The 21716-nt window shown below is 33.6% G+C and overlaps 1 protein-coding gene across 1 annotated transcript in view; it reads left to right on the top strand.

Annotated features, from left to right (window-relative positions):
• Positions 1-704: 704 nt before the first annotated feature.
• Prm (Paramyosin) overlaps positions 705-21716 on the top strand; it is a 48463-nt gene continuing 27451 nt past the window's right edge. The window contains exons 1-4 of the mRNA XM_073981755.1: positions 705-1810; positions 2661-2717; positions 20273-20359; positions 20431-20597. Of these exons, the coding sequence (XP_073837856.1) occupies positions 1688-1810; positions 2661-2717; positions 20273-20359; positions 20431-20597 (434 nt within the window). The 5' untranslated portion in view covers positions 705-1687. The remainder of the gene's footprint in view (positions 1811-2660; positions 2718-20272; positions 20360-20430; positions 20598-21716) is intronic.

Below are 21716 nucleotides of genomic sequence, written 5' to 3'. Positions count from 1 at the left end.
ATGAAAAAGCTGTTTCGGAATGGTTGTTCCGGTGTAGGGCTACAATTGAGAGAGCTATCATCACGCCTATTAAAAGAAAGGAAAAAAGATAACTAGATATATTCATTCAATTTTAAGATCCTCCTTTCCACTTAATGAAGTAATCATTATCTTTAACAGTGATGACTATGACTTTGATCCAAAAATGCAATCAAAAAACAATGGTATCTTTCAAAAAACGGCTGTTTGAGATCCATCTTTTTTAAACATTAAAGTTGCAAAAATTGTGCACGCGTCCATTCAGCTATCAATCAAAAAACAATCGATTCGAAAGACCCAGTAATGTATTTGTTTTGTTTTCATTCGAAACAAAATTCATAATTGACTTCAAACTCAATTGCATATCAAAAGAAAAACCAGCAACTAGAATAACATTTGTTTCCCATGGACCAAGAATATGGCAATGCAAACACCAAAAAGGAAAGAAACAAAAAAGCAAACTCTCAATCAAAAGTTCAAAAGAAAACTAAAATTCTCGGTGCGAAGAAAATTGACAATAACAAAAACGGCAACAAAATTTACCATTTAAAAATAATTTTTACGCACTTTTGGCAAAACCCAAAGAATCTCTAAATGACGAAGTTGGGGTGCGGCATAACAGGGGGTGATATATGTAGATGCCCAGAAGTTGTTGCCACACGGCTGCTTGCATGCCTGCCTGCCTAATTACAGGTGAATCTATAGGGGATAGTAGTCCATGTTGTGTGTAGTTCTAAACAAAGTTGTGATAGACAAGACCGATCGAAAGATACGCAAACAGCAAAAAAAAAACGCAGATAGTACGAACGATAGACAAACACACATGTTGCTCAATTTAAAAATGAGAAAAAAAAATACAAAATGCAAAAAAAATAAAAAAATCAACAACAACAAAATCAAAAGAATTTCCCTCTAAAATACAGGAGAACTACAAATGCAGCAACAACAACAGCAGCAACACATAATGATATAAACGGCAATTAACACAAATATTTGAAAGTGTGAGTAGGAAAAAGCGTGAAAAATCCATTTGAAAAATGAAGAAAAAAAGATAAAGCAATTTTGAAATCCAACAAAAACAACAGCAACAACACCAATTCTAATAACGAGCAGCTAAAGTAGCCGCCAAAAAGCCTCCATCAAGAAATAACAGCAACAACAACAATAAGAACAGGCTAAGGAAGACAGCATCCCAACGAACAAACAAACCACTCAACTGCCAAAAAAAAACTCAAAGTTCAACTCAACACACACACATGGCCAAACAACTGTTGGCCAAGGGGTGGTCGGGACACTGTGCGTGCGGTCAGTGGAATGGGAAAAACGAGAAAAACTTTGGCGTTGAGGAAAAACAAAAATTTTGGGTAGAAATAGACGAAAACGTTGGTCATACCGACAATAACACGAAATACTCTTTATTCGAACGACACCGGGATCTCTCGTTCAGTAGATCACCAGCCTTACTCCGACGTTTATTACGAATTATTCGGTGACTCGGTGACAACTACTTTTTGACTTTTCTGTTGCGTGTGGAAAAAAGGAAATTATTCTGTTGGAAGAGCCAAAGAAAAAGCGCTAACGCGAACGAAGTGAAATTTTTTTACTTTAAACCAAAAAAACAAACCAAATTTCAATTCTAATTTAAATTAAATAAAACAAAAACACAAACATGTCTTCATCACAAGCTGTACGTACTTCCAAATACTCTTATAGAGCCACCTCCACTGGACCCGGTGTTGAGAACATCAACATTGAATATACTGCCGATATGAGCGCCCTCCATCGTCTTGAGGTAAGAAGAAGAAGGAAGAGAAGAAGAAGTTTTGCCACTTAAAGTCATGGCACGATCAATGAAACGGAAAAAGGACTTAAATCAACAAGCTGGGCAGACAGCAAGCTTTCAAAAAGGACTTAACAAAAGAAAAAGAGAATTTGCAAAAAAATCTAAAGAAACAAAATGAAAAATTAAACGAAAATGTTTTCTATACGCAATAAAAAGAAAAAATACTAAAAAATACGCCCAAAATCTACAAAAGAATAGTGAAGACCAGAAAAAAACTGAACAAAATAAGAAAAGAAATGAACGAAAAAATGTTATGAAATGAGTGCAAAAGTTCTAAAATTTAATGTGTATGATGAAAAAAGAAGAAAATTAAGCAACCAATACCAGAAAAAAATTATACATACACACATTTATAAACGAGAGTGTATGATCACATATGTGTGTGTATGTGAAGACTGAAGTAAAAAAATTAAAGACAAAAAAAGAAACGAAACGAAAGATGATGATGAACCAACCACAAAATTGTACATACCGTTAAATATACATATATAGAGATATATATGTTTGTATATGCATATTCATATACATGTGTATATGATTATTAAAATAAAGGCGTTGAAAGAAATATGTATATACGTATATTTTTAATGGAAATATTATGTAATGAATATTTTTAATTTTTTTTTTTCAATTTCAAAATCAAAAAAGTGGCAATTAAAATTAAAAAAAAATTAATTTAATTAAAAATTCCAAAACAAGGACGTTCTTAATTGGAAAGACTTTATTTTTGTTTGAGGATATTGTTATCCTGTAAATACTCTCAGTGTCTCTAATACGTGTAAATATTTAATATTTCCAGGATAAAATCCGTTTGCTCCAGGATGATCTTGAAGCCGAACGTGAATTGCGCCAAAGGGTAAGTTTTAAAGAAAAATATAAAATAATTTATTAAATGAAATTAAAAAAAAAACTTGCAAATTAGAAAATAATTAGGGTTTGGAAATAATACTTTATATAAAGTATGTAAAATTTAAAAAAATAAATATATAAAAAAATAATTTAAATATTAATTCCAAAATTTATAAAAAAGGTCAGGTTTTATTGGATAACTTTGTGTCCTTTGGAGTTTACTGTATTGAAAACAAAAATTAAGTTTGAATTGCCTTTATAGGGTTTGACTTTAAATTTTACACATCAAATTCATGTTTTTTTTGGAATTTTTCTCTGTTGACCTGAAAGGGCATACATATTTGCCACCAAAAATATGGATTTGGATTAAAGCTCAAAAGTTTGCAGAGGTACCTAATGGAATTGATCACACTGTCCATTTTGGAAGTGAATTTTTTGGGAGACCTTCCTTTTGATATATATCGCGCTCATAACGCATATAAGTTGGCCAGGGCTTAATGTAGAGCTTTTGGTAGAGTTGGGCAATCTCGTTCAATTGAACGATCCGGATCACTGTCCTCGTTCAAAGACGAATGAGTAACATCATAAAAACCAACGCTAATTTCTTTGACAAAACTGCGTATACTTAATATCATACGCAGTTTTGTCAAAGAAATTACCGGTGTCCATTGAGCGAAATAGTGATCCGGATCGTTCAATTGAACGAGATTGCCCAACTCTAGCTTTTAGGCCATTATATCGGGAAGCATGGATTTCTCCACGATAATCTTAATATTGCTGTAAACGGGACCACAAGGAGTACCTTCGGTAAAAAATTTCCAAAGGATCCTCGAACAGACGTTAAACTGTTCTTAAACAAATATCGGTGTGGACCGATATGGTCTATTTTCACACTTAATCGAAGTTTGGACAAAATATTGCTAGATTCAAAGTGTGGACCACATCGGTTGGTCCCTTTTGGAGATATCACACGTATTACTTTTCCAAAAATATTTTTGAACCTTTGTGGGGACGATCGGAAGGATTTTCTCCAAACATACTGGATGTTGTTGTAACAGCATTTGATACGATTGTATATGCGATTTCCTGCCTTATCCCGCTCTGGCTCTCTCTCCATGTTCAGGAATGTGGCTGCTTCGATGGGATGTAATCTCAAAGCTACTGGAGTTAGTTGAGTAGGTTTGACAGGACATTTGGAAAGGTGTAATGTGTTGTGCGAACCTGTACCGTATACTGGGCAAATGATTTGCACTGTGTCAACAATCCTTTTCCTACATAAATTTTTACGCCAGCTTCATCCCGAACGTTGCTGATCCTAAATTACTCTGATTTGTCGTAACAACGGATGGTCTTCAGCTGCTATCTGCGACTGCGCCTGTGTAAATATTATCCAAACCTACGTTTTTGTACATTGAGGAGTATTTTTGGTTTTCCGGGTATACAGTGTGCAAGGCTGGTGTGCGTACCACTGCACCATGGGATCACCTTGGCCTTGCCCTTCTTGTTTATTACAAGTAGAGTGGAACATAAGCATTGCACATTAGGGTGGACACCTTATTGGGCGCTTCTCGTTTCTGATTCCTGGGATTGTACTGAGCAAAAAAGTCTACTAGACCATATGTCTATAGTGAAAATCGTGCCTGCCGATTTTGATTTGAAGTTTTTTACCCACAAGGCCAAAACTGCCTGAAGGAGCGTTCCAATGCTTTTGCAATGCAATAGAAAGCTCTTAACTGTTGTCTTGGCTAAAATTTTTGTCTCAGTTATGAATCGAAAATCTCAATGGTTTGGCTGTTATATGCCAAAATATCAAAAAAACGTGGATAAAAAAACTTCAAAATCGGGAGGCTCGATCTTCTCCGTAGATATAGGGTCCGGCGGACTTTTTTGCTTAGTACAATCCCTGGAATCAGAAACGCGAAGGGCTTAATAAGGTGTTTTTTCTTCCATATAAATCGCCCCTGGCTCTAAATTATAACCTGTTTCTGTCTCGGCCTCATATGAGAGAATGACGCTACTTTTTAACGTCGAACCCGAATCCCTTAGTATAGCATTTCTGAAAGACACGTTTCCAATGGCTGGAGTCTAAACATGGCTGAAAATGCCAGATTAGCGGATCCACAAACTTTAGTGTCCAGAGCAGAGCTACTGACCATCGAACAACAGCACTCCTTCAGTCCTAGTATCGAAGTTTGCTTAAAAAATAATGCTTGAAATTCAAGATAAGATTTTAACCATGTATTACTTCATTTATGCAGCCGGAGAAATTTCAAAAAGTCTACCGGACCTTAATCTATTGTCTCGGTAAGATTGTAAAGGAAAGATCTTCCTAGAACTTTAATTCTCCATTGTATTAGTGGAGAGTCACCTTTCAAAACAGCAGAAACACTTTCTCTTCAACAGATTTCTTCTCCTTCTCATTGGAGAAACTTTTTTTAATGATAAATGGGATTTCCAATGCCTTGCATAATTGCCAATAAACCAGTTGTCAGCTAGCACAAAGACTATTCTTAATAAGTTTCATCGATTTTAGTTCCATCGCTTGAAGTTGCAGGCTTGCTGGGTTTCAAAATATATAGAACAAGGATATCTATAGAACAAGATTCCAGCCCTTGATCTCACCATGTTAAAAATAAAACGATTGGTGTGTGTAACGACTGATGCATTGTTCTGGGGGTCATCCAAACAGTTTTCTGTTCAGGTCATAAAACGCCAGTGATCTGATTTAGAGGCCTAAACAAGTCATGAAGTGACCATACGAGATATTAGCTCAAGGGATGACTGTTACCGACTTATTTCCATTAATGATTATGCTGCAGAAATGCCAGAAATGTGCATTAAAAACTCCCACGAGTTAAAAGATTCTCCAAAAAGACACACATCAATTAGATGACTAATTTATTTCACCTGGCAACATAGACCAAATGACAAAAATTCCATCGTTGTCATCCATTCTTGTTCCAATTCATTAAATATGTACACTAGGGTTAGTCATTTTTTTAGATTCAAAATCTGTGGGAATAGCATATAGGGCAGGCAAAAACAAGCAGAATTGCGTTTTTACTTTTTCGAAATTGTGAAAAAACGTTCCGCACAAAATGCAATTACTTTAGCTCAAAACCAACTTTTTTATTTGAATTTTTTTGTGATTTTTAAAATTTGATAATATTTTTTTTAAATTTTTTTTTTTAGATTTCTCAAGCACTAATCCTCTATATCTTTCAATTATATTGATTTCATTCGGAAATTCGTATAAATGGTATAGCGGCAAAACAGCTTCTTTTATTTCATTCTGTCTTTCTGCTTTAAAATTTTTGACCCAGTTATCACTGTTTTTTTTGGACATTTTTGCAACTTTTTTTAAAGGACATGGCGATGTGAACACAAACTATGAAAAAATAATTTAAAACTCAAAACGATATAAATTATGTATTATGACATTACTTCTGTATTGTCAAACTTTTATTAGAGCAACTCGTTTTGTTTTTAAAAACTGGGAAATGAAATCGGTGTAGCTTAAAAACTGAATGACAGATTTTTGATCAAATTGCATATTTGAAATCGATGCACTAAAACGAACTAAAAAAAATTATTTCCAAGAACAACTATTGCAGAAAAAAATTTCTCAAATTTAAAAATTTTAAAAAAAGTAAACTGAAAAAGTTTGTTTTTAGCTAAAGTAATTGCATTTTGTGCGGAAGGTTTTTTCACAATTTCGAAAAAGTAAAAACGCAATTCTTATTATTTTTGCCTGCCCTACATGCCATTTCCACAGATTTTTGATATTCGAAAAAAAAAGAAAAAATGACTAACCCTAATGTACACATGTACATACATGTTGATCTAAAGAAAGATTTGCACACACAAGACTTTCTAGAAAAATTCACAATTTCTCTCATTTCACATCTATATCTATAATTCCAAGGAACAAACATATAAAACCCCGCCAACATAAATTTCACATCAGGTTAATCGCACATGCCAGCCGTGACTGTCACACCGGCAAAAAAAAGAACACATTCACATAGATTATATTTTTTTATTTGCTTTTCTTAGCCGATATTTGTCACTCATAGAAATTTCAACATTTCTCATTAACACCCACAGCCGCCAACGAGTGTCCACCTTTCACAGAGAAAACAAAATTGAATAATAACAAAAAACCATAAACCAAAAATAAATATTGTGTAATTATGGTAGGCATGTGTGTGAGTGAAATATCTATACACACAAAGATATTTGATGTGCATGTGTCTGTATGTGTGTGTGCGAGCGTTTCAGTATAGGTAAACATTCACACAAAATTCATCAAAACGCCTACCTAAAAATTTTTAATGCAATCATTAAATTATGCACAGTGGAACAGAAATGACAAATTTAAGATAATTGTTCTGCTCCAGAACTAGAATGAATCTGTTATTTTTGAATTTTTGCAAAATTAAAAAGGAAAAAAGTTTCAAATTTTAAAAATATCACATTCTTGTAGGTTCGGAAACGGGGCAAATATTTTTAATCATTCAAACAGTTAAGATAATTATTTGATTTGTCAAATCAAAAAATCTGATTATCTTCACTGTGCAGCTTGTAGGAGGATTTCATACGTTTAACTAGTGTAGATTTAAATTCTCCCCCCCCCCCATTTGTTGGATATCATGGGTTCCTCCAATTCACGATTCTGCAATCGTGAGAATGAGAACTTCCTCAGGTAAACTTTCAAAAGATGCCGAGTCTGGGTATTAATATGCATTTGAGGCCAAAAATTGGCTTCAAAAAAAAAAAATGTCTGAAAGGTATAAAGGCAAGGTGAGGATATAATCGAGACTTTTAAGGCTTCAATACTGAGATGTATGGACCATACCATACATATCAATATTAAAGCTCAAATTATACCCTCACTTATCCATATGACTAAATCTGTATACACAATTTGCCAGTATTGGCAAGTAAGTTAATAAATATCAGCCGCTCTACAGCAATATATCCTCAGCTTATGACTGTAAAAAATAGACGAATATCAGCAGTATAGGACATAAATGAACCATGAACCGATTCGATACTTGTGAGAATTTGTTCGACTTGATTCGATGCAGTGAAATAACTCCCAAAGGACCCAACTCCCAAACCACTTATGGTACTAATGATTTTGGCACTTTTGCGCAATGTAATGAAGCGGACATAACTCAACCTCAACCCTTGGAGAGATACAAAAATCTCCGGCGTGCAAAATTTCCCTTTCCTTAAAAAATCTATGATGTAAACATAAGGTCTTCGGTCGGCATTTGAGACTTCAATCCTTGTACAGATAAAAACACCGGCTTCCAATTCGGTTTTACCTTACAAAATCCTTTAAACATAAAAATATGAAGAAGACGGTCGGATCCAAAAACGTCAAGGAGTGGAGAATCTTCTTCGAAAATTTTATTTGGCTATTATATCACAGATCACTTTGTGCTAGGAATATCGACATAATTGAGCATTAAATGACTATCTGCGTTGGCCTGACCTCAAAGTGCACACAAGCCTAAAAATTTTGAAATTTTGAGATGAAGGTATTAGAAGGAGGTGCTACAAATATTCGACTGACATATCCAACTGGGCCTACTTAAACAAGATCAACCGTCCTCTACTTAATAATTTTTGCGCTCGCGTGACTTTTTTCCGAAGTCAGGCCAAGTTCGAAGATGGGTTATAACGGGCCAAATTTTGGTATAGCTCTCATATATGTATACTTCCCTATTTACAGTATTTTGAGGATATTAGCACCATCTTTTGACCGAACTACCTCTTACTTGATATTTCAGGTTACCAGTCGCCACGAAACTTCTCCAGTGGTCGCAAAACTTCTCCACCAAAAATTCTGAACAGAGGTCTATATTTTGGAGTAAACCCAATGTAACGGTACCCTCCGATTTCAGTATTTAGGCCCACATTTTGGTATGACCCCCATAAAACGGAACCGCCATATTTCTGGCATTTAGAAATTTTTAGCTACATTTTCAGACCGGATTAGCCATAATTTGCCATTGAGGGATCGAAGTGGTCAAAAACTTATATATTACAAATTGTGAACGTAGTTCTATGTTTTGGAAGAACCTCCATAATAAGGTACCGCTTGATTTCTGGTATTTTTAAGGTTTTAGCTGACTGAATTAGCAAAGATGAGGTACTTTGGGTTACCAGCGTTTAACATATTTTCTCTACCTAAAATTATGGGCATTGGTACTCTCGTAAAAGAAGGAATATTTAACACGAGCAGAAAAGTGGCCCTAAACCTTTTTAAACAGCAAAATTTTTCAATTTTTGTAGGAGGAGATAACCGAAGGAATTGACCGTCTTCGAATTTAATTTAACATTTTAGTTGGTGTACGAAGGGTTCTTGATATATCTCAAAAAAACAGTAAAACCTACGAAAATATTATCCAGGTCAATCTTGTACAGAATTTTCACTGCTACAACATTTTCTTTAGTCTCATTTCAATAGGACTTGTGGTTTCCAAGCAAAATCTTTAAAACCTAAAAAAACCTACAAATGTGAACTTTGACCGCGATTTATTTAAAAATCCCTCCAGCGATTTTATCTTGTTTTTGGATTATTTTCACCTATGAACATTGCTGTTTCAAAATCCACAAAAACTTTCCAGGTATATGCGGTTTTCACTTAAAGTTAGTTAAGGCGAACCATGTACGACATTGTTTTATAAGGTAGCAATACAGTCAATTCATTGTCCCAATTTGAACTTCTATATTTCAGTAACGGTAAAACCTACGAAATTATTATAAAGTTCGAATTTGTAGAGAATTTTCATAGCTACAACATTCTCCTTAGCTCCATTTCGATAGGACTTGCGGTGTACAAGCAAGATATATAAAAGAGCTATATCCAAATTTGAACCGATTTTTACCAAAATAGAGTTCGGCGTTTGGCCAAACAAATGATATTGCCCAAGTTTTATTTGAATCGGACAATAAATGCGACATATACTTTGATTACAAATATATATGGACTGGCGGACAGACGGACGGACGTGCACAAATCGACTCAGAAAGTGATTCTATGTATATCCCTAAAATGAACTATGGGTTTATCTCATTTCCTGTGGTATGTTACATACAAATGCACAAAGACATGATATAAATATATTTTAAGCTCCTTATTATAACAGAGATCTAACGACATATTACACATAGTGCGGCCCCTCATATACATACATCCTTGCTGAAATACTCAGACAAGACGGCTAGCATTTTGCTGAGGGAATCGAACCCAGTTATGCAGTGAGGCATCACCATAGCACACTTTACTTGAAATCACAAATGGTATCGCTCTGTGCCAAATGTCAAGCTTCTACATTTAAAAATAACGATCCTATTCAAGAAATTACATTTCGGAAAATGGTATACATCGCAGATGTGATCCAGCGTTTTATTGGTTTTAGTTTCATTACTTTCTCCCATTCGTACATGATCGATAATATTCCAAAAATCGCCCTCATAAGATGCATATTCTATAAAACAGTTCTAAATTTTATAACGTTTTTTGCTTCTCTTGTAAACTTATGGTGTTGTGGGTTACGGCTTTGGACATTTCAGGTGACGATATGTATATTGTTGTTTCTGCTCAAACCGTTTTTTTCCTTATTTCCTTATTAATATTAATACGAGGGAAAGGATATTCCATACGGTACGGAATTGAGCAGTTTTTTAGTCAATGTCAAAGTTCTCGTGGCTTATAAGACAATAGAAAAAGCATTGACGAAAAAAAACGAACAAAAAAACATGACCTTGTTATTGCTGGTTATCATTGTTCTTTTGTGTTAACTCTCGTTTTCAATTTGTGTTCGCAATGTATGGCTTTTTTTTGTAAAAAAAAAAACTGTCACCTAACAAAAAAGATAAAATCTACAATTTCTTTTTCAAGTAATTTCTTTATGCTTTGCAACGAAAATGCGATAAAAAAAGAATAACATAAGAAAATCAATACATACACACATGAAAAAAGTAAACAAATTACTGTATAAATAAAAAAGCGCCATGATTTAGAACAAAAACTCACACCTTACAGCAGCTGTTGTTGCTGTTATTGCTGGTGTTGCATTCAACAAATAAGGGGCATCTAAATTTAAAATACAATGCCTTGCAACGCCAGCAACAAACAACCCAGCATAGATTGTTGTTGACCGATAACAATGGGTGATAATGGTGTGCATTGAACTTCAATTGCTGCTGTTGCACTTTGCATGATGACGATGGACAGGCACAATAGGCAGGCGGTGGGTTTATAGTCACATATCATCAGCCACTTTGGTGTGAGCTATTTAGTTTTCCTAGTCCACAACACATGATTGTTTATCAGAACAGAAGAAGAAGATATAATTTTGGGCCAACTGGTAAAAGAGCAAATTTACAATAAATAACATTTAGAAAACGATAAAACCTAAAGATTGCCGATGCTGGCTGGCATTTATATTGTTTAGAGTTTTGTAAATTTTCTTTTTCTCACATTTTGCTATTCGAAAGTGAATTCTCTTTCACTCTCTTGGTCTCTCTGTAGACAACGAAAAAAACTACACACCACAGAAAATGTTAACGCCACAATTTTTTGTTTGTCTTTACAAAAAAAAACAGCATCCAAGTGGTGCTTGAAATAACAACAAATATTTTCATACGAAATTAGAAAATATTTTTGGCCTGGGCCAAAACCTATGAATGCAACACAAAAAAAAAATTGGGAATACGCACGGCAACAAAAACAATGTAGGGTGTATATGATGAAGATTTTAGGTTACATGCAAAACTCCCCCCCTTTTTATTCCCCTCCCTCTTGGTTCATTCCTTTGAGTTTAGTTGAGTGTCCACTTGCCGTAAGTTACCTAGGTGGCGGAAATGACTACAAAATTTGTAATAGTCTGGCTAAAATTAATGATAATCACCATTGAAGAGACACATTCCTTAGTATTTTGGGAAACAAAACTTTTTGTTTTTTTTTTTTTGCGTGTTTTTGTAAAAAGAAATACGTGCATGACTTGAAACAAGTCATAGGAAATGTGCGTGCAACTATGTTTTTTGTTCATAAGAAAATTTGAATATTTTGCATATTTCGCTTCGTATCTCAAGACAAGGCTTTTGTAAAGGCCAATTAAAACCATTTTCAAGAAATTGTTCTAAAAAAACTACGAAACTTCAGTCTACTCTCTGAATTTATTTATGAAAAGTATTACCTTGTTTTGTAGCAAATGGCCTTCTACGAAACCCTGTTTTTCTTAAAGCGTTTTCGGTGCCAACTCTAGCTCGAAAGCTAATAAACTGATCTTCATAAATTTTTGTGGGGAAAATCGTTTCTTCAAGTGGTGTCTTAAGACACGTCGTTCGAACTCGGCTATATATAATCGGGACACTTAATAATATGATAGAAGTCTTCCTGTCCATTCGGGTTTATCTGACCTTTAGAGAAATAAATATTTTCAGAACCATAGAAGGGACCAGAGGAACCGTCTCTCACATTAAGTAGTGCTCCCATATTCTACTTTTAGCTAAATAATATGGATCTAACCTCTGAACACGTATTGAAAACAATACAACAACTCTTATAGATAAGTTGTAAACGGCTGAAATACTCAGAAACATTAGAAAGGATATCTTACCCGCAACCTGAGTGACATCCATTCTACTATGAATAATTTACCAGTTTCAACCTTGTTGAAATGTCTTTCTTTTCAGCAACAGAAAGCTAAAAAGAAAGACATTACAACAAGGTACCATTGAAGCTAACGAAACATATTTCAAATATTTATCATACGTCCTCACGTACGCAGAATTTAAATTACTTATACGCCACCATGTACTTTTCAAATGCATGATTTATTCTGCATATTCGGTAACAAGAAAAAAGTGTCGATCGAAATCACAACTGTTTACGATTGTTAAACCAAGAGGAAGTAATTCTTCAATTAATGTCATTTTCAAGATATCGAACAATTTTTTTATCAACTATTTTGGTAATTCCATGCCTTATTTTTGCGTTCCGGTCCCGTGTTTTTATACCCTCAGCATTTATACTAACGGGAGTATATACACTTTCATACGGGCAAAATGGGTCTCATCGAAATAATGGTTTAAGACTCCAACTATGTTTGGACGAACTCCGTTTCAGACAATTTGGAGTCGATTTAGCTAACTCCGATTTAGCTAATGTCCATCCGTCTGGCTGGATGGCTGAAGTGCACGATAACACTCCAACAAATTAAACGATTGGGTTCAAAATTTGGTTTTCGTAATATGTTGTCTAAACCTAGTTTAAGCTTGAAGATGAGCCACATTGGTCTACTGCTACCCCACAAAAATTCGAAAATGTTCGGAAAAACTGTGCGCACGATAACTTTCGAACTTTAGTCCATACTTTGCAGATTGTAAAGTTTCTACCAGACATAGATGAGGTTCCCAGATGGACTCTATCGGCCCACTCCTTCGGGTACCTCCCATACAAAATTTCGGAAAGTTCAGTTTAGGACCTGTTCCCTATTCGGTTTGAATTTCGTTGTAACAACTTGTATTCGCTGTCCCCATTACGACGGTACAAGTTTTATCAGGGGCAAGTCCATACTCCCTAGCCCGTAAGGTATAAAAAAACTTCTAAATGCGTAGCCGGTATTAGATTCGATATTGTCAATAGACGAAAGTTTCAATTCACACAGCCTGAGGGTATATCTCTGTCAGCAAAGCCGACTGATATTTTTTTACTTATTGCAAATTCTCATTATCTGGAAATTCTTTAAATAAAATCAAAGTTTTGATTTTTGGAAGTAGAGCATTTTTTCAGAACTTTGTAACCCTATTACCGCTGTAATCGCGACCCTAAGTTCTTAATGCAGTAAAAATATCAAAGCAACCCAAACCTAAGCATTAAACATCTAGGCGAATTTTTTTAATATAATTAAAGTTTTGATTTGTGGTTGTAGGGATTTTTGGAATTTTATGGGCCCCTCCCAAAGCAATCAAAATTTAATTGTTTCAAGGCGCAAAATATTTGACGTTTGCCAGGAGGTACCCGAATGAACTGTCCTTTATACTTAATACCCTAACTTACTGTATGTTTGGAATAAATATAAATGAGAAGTTTTCACATGGCCGCGTATACCCTTCGTGCTAACCATTCATTGGAGTTGTTCGTTGTTAGCTCAACTGGCATTATCTAAGGAAGTGGGGGTTCCACATATAAAATAAAAATTAAAAAATTTGAAAACAATACTACTCGAACTGATCTAATACTATAGAATTCCAGATAAGTCATTAAACTACACTTGGGGATATATTTTAGAGGTTTTGGGGAACGATGTCGTCCACCTTCATACTTCACCTATATTCATTTGAAAAAAAAAATAAAAAATTGAAACTCCATTAGACCTACATACATAGATATTTTTTAATTCACAAAAAGATAAATAAATTAAACAATATTATGGTTATCATACCCTTTGTGAGAACCGGAAATATTCATGTTTGTGATGAACAGGGAAAAATTTCGTCTTAAAAATAATTCTTAATACACTGAATGTTGCAGAACCATATAATTTTAACTTCGAGTGGTGTTTTAGGACACACCGTTCGGACTCGGCGATTAACTGTAGGTCCCATATAATTGAGTTAATATGAATCGGGGTGCACACATTGATATGAGAGAAGTCTCCCTTGTCCCTTTCGAGATGTTTGTGGAACAATTATATGTATAATACATATGTAAGGCAGGGTACATTCCGATGGTTATTCCCTTTGTAACTCCCTGAAATAGACATTTCGGCATTAAATTCGAACTTAATTTGGATCCTCCTAAATTATGTTCGTCTGTGGTCATGACGGCAAAATATTGTCCGTAAAATCGTCCATTTGAGTCAAGATTTTAGTGTAGACCTCATCTACTGATAATATTTGATTTACGTTATTGGCACATATAGAATTAATATAATTGAAAATGTTTATAAAGGTCGACCTTTGTACAAAAAGTTGTAGGTAAAAGTCCACGTTTATATACACCATCCATTAAACAATTAATTTCGATTTAAGGTGATTTGAAGATTTTTGTTTTGAAACAGAAATTACAGTAAATTGGCTTGCTGATTAAAGGTATTTCCACATCTTTCTTATTTATGGTATTTTAATGTTTTTACGACATTTCAACCCAAGAGCACCTCCATTCAGAAAATTGTCAATATAATAGGTCCATGGTCCACTTAAGCCCCATTTAAATATAAAATTACCACGTTTCATTTAAACTCCATATAATTGTATTTAGGATATTTCCAAATTTTAATGTTTTCCCATGATGTAGCACAAAATGTTTTCGGGCAGTGGAACTTAATTTCTGTTTTCATTGTCTAAACTAATGCTGATATCAGGGTCAGATCGACATAAGATGTTGCGCTCCTAAATATATGTCTATGCACCACAGTTCTCTATTAAATGTAAAGGTATAACAGGGTATGAGAAAAATTACGTTTCTGCTTCCAAGATTTTTTTTGTTTCTTCTTTCAACACATTTCCTGGAATCCGTACGAAAAAATATACTTTTTTTAGAGCCAGTTCAATATGGCTTATGTATTTCATAGTTTTGCATTTTACATTGAGGAGAACAATTTTTGAAATGTTGAAATTACATACGTGTAAGTTCACTGTTTAAGTCTTACGCCAAGTATAAATGTGTGTACCCATCCAGAGTATGTATAAATTTTGTAAAATATATGCTATAGTTGCCATAAATGTTTATAGACATTCATACATACACACGTTGCCTTTTGTGTTATGGGGGATTTCCATGACCTTAGATTTTCCAACTAATTTTTGTATAAGATCCACAGGAGGAAAAGTGTTATTTTATGGCATTTCTGAAGATAAAGATTTTAAAGCCTATGTGAAAATTCACATAGGCTTTAACATCTTGTACAAAAACACTATGGTGTTCAAAGTTTCTGAATAATATCTCATTTTATAGCACAAATCTGAGAAATGATTTATATTGGATTTAATTTATTTCTAAAATTCATTAATTTTCAAAAATAATACTACTCGTATGTATGTACATTGGAAATGAAAATTCATCTTATTGCAATTAGTATCACATCAAACACCCAAGCGTATAAAAATAATAATCACAATACACCATCTGTGAACAATTTCTTTATTATAACCACATTATGTGACTCATACGCCCCATTGTAGCACATATTACAATTACTTATACGACCTCCTTTCCAAGTATCTAGTAAAAACCAGATCATTTGTTATTCATTATTCATAACAAAACAAAGAATACGAATACAAATATGATTAATACAAAAATCTTTTACCTTATTTATGAAATAAACAGAATAAAACAAGAAAAACCTCTTTTCTAAAATAAAAATACCCTTAATATTCATTTCTTGGTAGCTAAATTTAAAAGGCAAATTAAAACATGTGTTTGTTTTTCAATCTCTGACTCATTGAACTACTACAAAATACAGAAGAAGAAAAAATCATAGCTATTTTTCTATAGCAACATGTGCTAGAAACCAAAACAAAAATAGAAATTGTATTTCATTTGCACGTTTCTTTCAAAATACAAAAAAGCACAATTTTTTCTCATCTGGCCACAATATTCAATACGATTTTCCAAGAAATTACTTTTGTATGCATCACCTTAAATGCTAAACAATTTTTTTTTTGAAATTTATATATCAACAAGTTATAAATTTGCAACACATGTTTTTTGTTGTTATCGTTTGTGGACCACAATAAAAATTTATTTATGCAAAACTCTTCCACACAGTTTATGCCACATACTCTAGAGAAATCCCAAAACTTATTTTCCAAATGAAACTATTTGAAATGTACTTATTTTACAATTCAATGGAAAAAGTTAGGTTTTGTGATTTAAAGAAAACTTTATTTGTAGTTTACTATTTTTTGTAAAAATTGAAATAAATTTTTATTGTTTTAAAATTTGTTATATAATGCGTATAAAATGTATGAAATCATACAAATGACATAAATATCCATAAACTATACGTTATTTCAAATTAAGATTTTTTTATGTATTGAAGAATGAGTAGGAGGAGACAAGGACTTTTCCATAAGTCCCTACAACACTGCAAAGTTTAAGAACAAATTATAAAATAAAAAAGCTTGGAGCCAATAACTTTGTGTGTGTTTCATACCACAAGGGTTGCACCCTTATTCATATTGGCTCAATGACTTAGGTGGTCACAGGCGGAGACATTTTCCCTAAAACCGCAGAAAGTATTGTCTTGCACATACTCCAATCATTGATGCTGTGGTCTCTGGACAGAATTTTAGGAGGGGCAACATTTCGACCAAATCGGATCATTCGTTCGAGAACAATCAGCCAAAATATTTTCACGGCAGTGGGGCTCTCGCCGCCTGTGTTTGTGCACCCATGGGTAGCTGAGGAAGAAAGTTCTCTGGGTGGTTGGGATGGGATAATTGTAGCCTAAAGATCCATGGTACAAAATATCTGAAATCAGTAGGTATTCATATATGGGGGCTATATCGAAACCTAGACCCATGGTAATGAAAAAAATTCCCCCTTAAACGTGAAATTACAGCCGCATATAATTTACTTAAAAAATTAAGATCTAGTCTCTAGACAAAGCGGTGGATAGGAATCTCATACAACTCATTTTTTTCAGCAGAATCTTGTATGGAACTCACGTTGAAAATATGTGTTCCGAAATCACATTTTATATTGAAATGCTAAGTTTTGTATCAGTTAAAGTTTTCCAGCATAGTCCTAATAATAATGTAGGTTACATGGTGCGTATTATAGCTGACGTCCTTCATACGCACAGGGGTCGAAAATGTATAACTATAACGCATCTTTAGTCAAGAGCAGGCGAAAGCTAAAAAAAATTGCACATGAGGGCACGTTATGGGCTGGAAAAATGTTAATGTATTTGGTTTGCGAAAGCTGAATTCTGCCAGTGTGGTATTTTAATGGAGTTGGTGTAGGGCGAAAATTTGGTCAAAGATGGATTGATCCTGTCCAAAATCGCATTGGCCCGATTATTTCGAACACCATGCAATGCGATCCAATATCTCTGTGGTTCGTATATATTATCTTATTTGCTTCCTTAAGTACGGGAGATAGTAAGCTGCGTTTACAATCATTGTTCGTTCGTGATTGTTTTTCGGGATTTGGTTTAGGATGAAGTTCTGCGGGTCACAATTTGTCCAAGAGACTCCTAGATATCATTCCATATCTTTAGCCCACTATACTATCAGTTACCAGATTCCCTTTTAGTTTCTAAAATGCTCATTCCAAACGCTTAGTACACTATCTGTATCAGATGCCAAATATCCTTCCTCGTTAATGCATGAGTATGTGTTTCTACCAAATTTTTGAATTTTGTTCTAATATACATTTACTTCGATATTTTGCCGATCAAGGTATTCGAAAGCCTATGGCAATTTATGTTACCTGAAAATCTATTAAAAATTAACGATAAATATTAAATTAAACAAATTTGACTTGTTAAATCTTACACAATTCTTCTCAACAACAACAAAAAGAACATATAAAATATCTTCGAAATCAAAATAAATTATAAAACTATTCAAAATGTGTTTATCATTGCCAGCAAATTTGCATTTCATAAGAAAATCAAAATCAATTTAAATTTTCTACTAATATCCACCGCCAAAATCTGCATGCATCGGTATGCATTGGTGCAATTGTTGTGTTCCGATGCACCAACAATAAGACGGCCAATGCAGAGTAGAGAGTAAAGGATTTATGGTTTCTTCTTATTTTCCTTTCACATTAATAAAAATATCAACAAAAATCATTTTTAATGCATGGCATGGTTGGCGACTGGCTATATTTTACCTTCTGTTAATAATAAAAATTCTTTTGCATTCACTGACGTCGTCGTCGTCGCCGCCGTACGGCCAATGTGTCGGAGTAATTAATTTGGGTCATTTCGAATGTTTATAATTAAATTTGTTGTTATTTGCTGGTAGTGTTTTTCTTTTTGGTGATGATTGTTTTTGTTGTTCTTGCTGCTTCATATTGGTTTTAATTAGAATTTTGCTGGTATTTTTGTTTTTGGCTGAGATCTTTGAGCTCTGTAGTTGTTGTTGTTCTGTTACCATCTATCTATGAAATATTCCTTGAGCTTTGTGCCCATGCAAACATTAGTGGCCAATAATAATAATGGTGGTTGGTGGTGGTGTTGCTGGTGGCGGCAGTGATGCCATGTCTAAGTGTCGTTTGATTAAATTTGCTTTTGGAAGTTGTATTGTGGACCACAATGGCCATTTACCATACATTTGGCATATTGCTCTGGCCATTTAATGTTGCCATTTTTTCTTTATTTTTTGTTTTATTCACATTACATGTGGTGCAGAAAAAACTAGTTGTTGTTGTCAATATTTTCTCCCTCTAACATTCCCATTTTAACGTGCAATTCTATTTTTTAGTATATGTGTTTTTGGTTTTTCTTCTTGGTTTTTTTTTTCTTGGGGTATTCTTTGGCATTTTGCCGCACACATTTTTTTCATTGATGCGTTACCTTAAAATGAGCAATAACCGCAACAAATGTTATGGTAGTTTTGTTTGTAAATGATTTATAACCGAACATGTTTTTTTGGTTCAGGTCTATTTGAATCAATAATAATTTTTTAATGTCCGTTTTGTCTTTTTGGTTTTAATTTTCAAATTATTTAATGACAGTTGCAGTGAATAATTGAATATTTTAAAGGACTATTAAAGGTCATACATACACATGTATTATGTCCCCCAAAATTGGAAAATTGTTTTGATCAGAAATCATTTTTTTAGTTATGAAACATACAGAATATTTCCAGATTTTTATATTTATGATATGATTTTACATTTGCCATCCAAATATGGCGTATACGTGTTGTTGTTATTCATACCCTAGGGGGTATTTTGTATACAAATATAAGTCAATGTTTAAGTGTAATCTTACTAAAAACTGTTCTCTATGTATGGTTGGATACATTTCCGATATATAATAGCCATGCAAAACTTCCCTATGATATTTTGTAAATTTTATCGATTGAAAAGTTGTTTACATTTCTTTTCTTTTTATAACAACTAAAAAACAAACAAACAAATGAAATTTTTGTAAAATCAACAATGAGTAAAGTACTTAAAAGTTACAGAATAGGTACCCAGATCTCTTCAAATTTCGTTTGAATTGAGTGTTAAATACGAGTTCCATATCATATGACTAATAATAAAGTCGTTTAGGACTATATGATATGAGAGAACTGAAAACCCTTATTAACTAAGATGTTCCTTGCGAAATAGTAAGTCTACTATGTATAATTACTTTCCGTTAAATATACACAATTATTTCATATCTACATCATAAATATCAAATATCATAAAAAGTAGTATCACTATCGAAATACTTTTAGAATATAGCTATAAAAACTCTACACATTTTTGCAAGTTTTTTTTCTAAATTTCAGTTGAAAAAAATATTACAAAACCAAATCCCTTATATTACCAAACACAACTAATAATTTAATTTTATATTTTTACAGATTGAACGCGAGAAAGCCGACCTCAGTGTCCAAGTCATTCAGATGTCTGAACGTCTTGAAGAAGCCGAAGGTGGTGCTGAACATCAAGTAAGTTAACCAAAGAAAAATTCAATAAATTCAAAAAACTAACATACATTATTTGTTTTTTGTTATCATAGTTCGAAGCTAACCGCAAACGTGATACTGAATTGTTGAAATTGCGTAAAATGCTCGAAGATGTCCATTTGGAATCCGAAGAAACCACAATGATGCTCAAGAAGAAGCACAACGAAATCATTGCCGACTTCCAAGAACAAATTGAAATCCTCACCAAATCGAAGAGCAGGTAATTTTGAAAATGTGCTCCATAAAAATAGGCTTACAGAAATATGTGTGCGCGTGCGTTTTTGCTAGCTTTATTGATGCCAAATATGGAATTTTTTTCTTTTCATCAGTCATCACTACAATTGTTTAAATGTTGGATAATTCTTTAAAATGAAAATGTTTCTGGGCAAAATTGTGCATCCTATCAAAACTCTCTTAACAAGATCCCCACAATGTTTTAAATTTCATATAATAGGTATTTGCTGCGTATTATAGCTGATGTTATTTATACGCAACAGGGGCCGAAGGTAAAAAATGAAGGGTATTCTTAAATTTTATATTGGTGTTGTGAGGCAGTACTGGGATTAAGAATGATTTAATAGCAAATCTTGTTTAAGCTTTAAATTGAACGAAACATTCTGATCTTTAAAATTGAAATGTTTCTGGACAAAATAGTATATCCTACATCGATTCTCTTTATCTTGATCCCTAAAATGTCTGAAAATTCATATAAAGGTAACTTGGTGCGTATTATAGTTGACGTGCTTCATACGCACAGAGGTCAAAAGTAAGTAGCCATTACGTGTCTTCAGATTTAGTTGTCCCACTCTGATTCCTGAACATTGTTCTCATCATGTTTGATGTAAAAGGATTCATTTAGTTATTTTTCAACATGGTACATAAATGTGAACCCAGAGGTGAGGGAACATGGTAAAAAAATTCTGAAAATGTAAAATATATAGCAGTTATCTCAAACTTTAATTGAAATCTGAATTTAGAAAATTAGAAGTAAACCAATTCTCATAAAGAGCAAATTAAGTTTACCTTTTCTCAATCAATTTTTTCTGAAGAGAGATAGGCAACAATGTATTTATCCAAACATGTTTCGTTGGTCCTACAAAGGGATTAGGATTTAGAAACCTGTTCATTCTATGAAATAAAAGGTTAATGGGTTATTAGCGTATTCCGCAAAATATTATAAACTCTCTTCAGTGGAAAGTTACTTTATGCGTATACCTGCTGACGTCATTCATTTCCAGATGCCCTCGGAAAATAGTCAGAACAAGTAACTTAAATTAGATTAATTTTCTCATTTTTGAGGCAAATTTCAGAAGAGTTCTCTAGGATCAAATGGATTAAA

This window comes from Musca autumnalis, unplaced genomic scaffold (assembly GCF_047663935.1).
Source record: "Musca autumnalis isolate F117 unplaced genomic scaffold, ASM4766393v1 scaffold_4, whole genome shotgun sequence".
NCBI lineage: Eukaryota > Metazoa > Arthropoda > Insecta > Diptera > Muscidae > Musca > Musca autumnalis.
The sequence above is the reverse complement of the archived record's forward strand: the minus strand, read 5'-3'. Positions and strand labels throughout refer to the sequence as shown.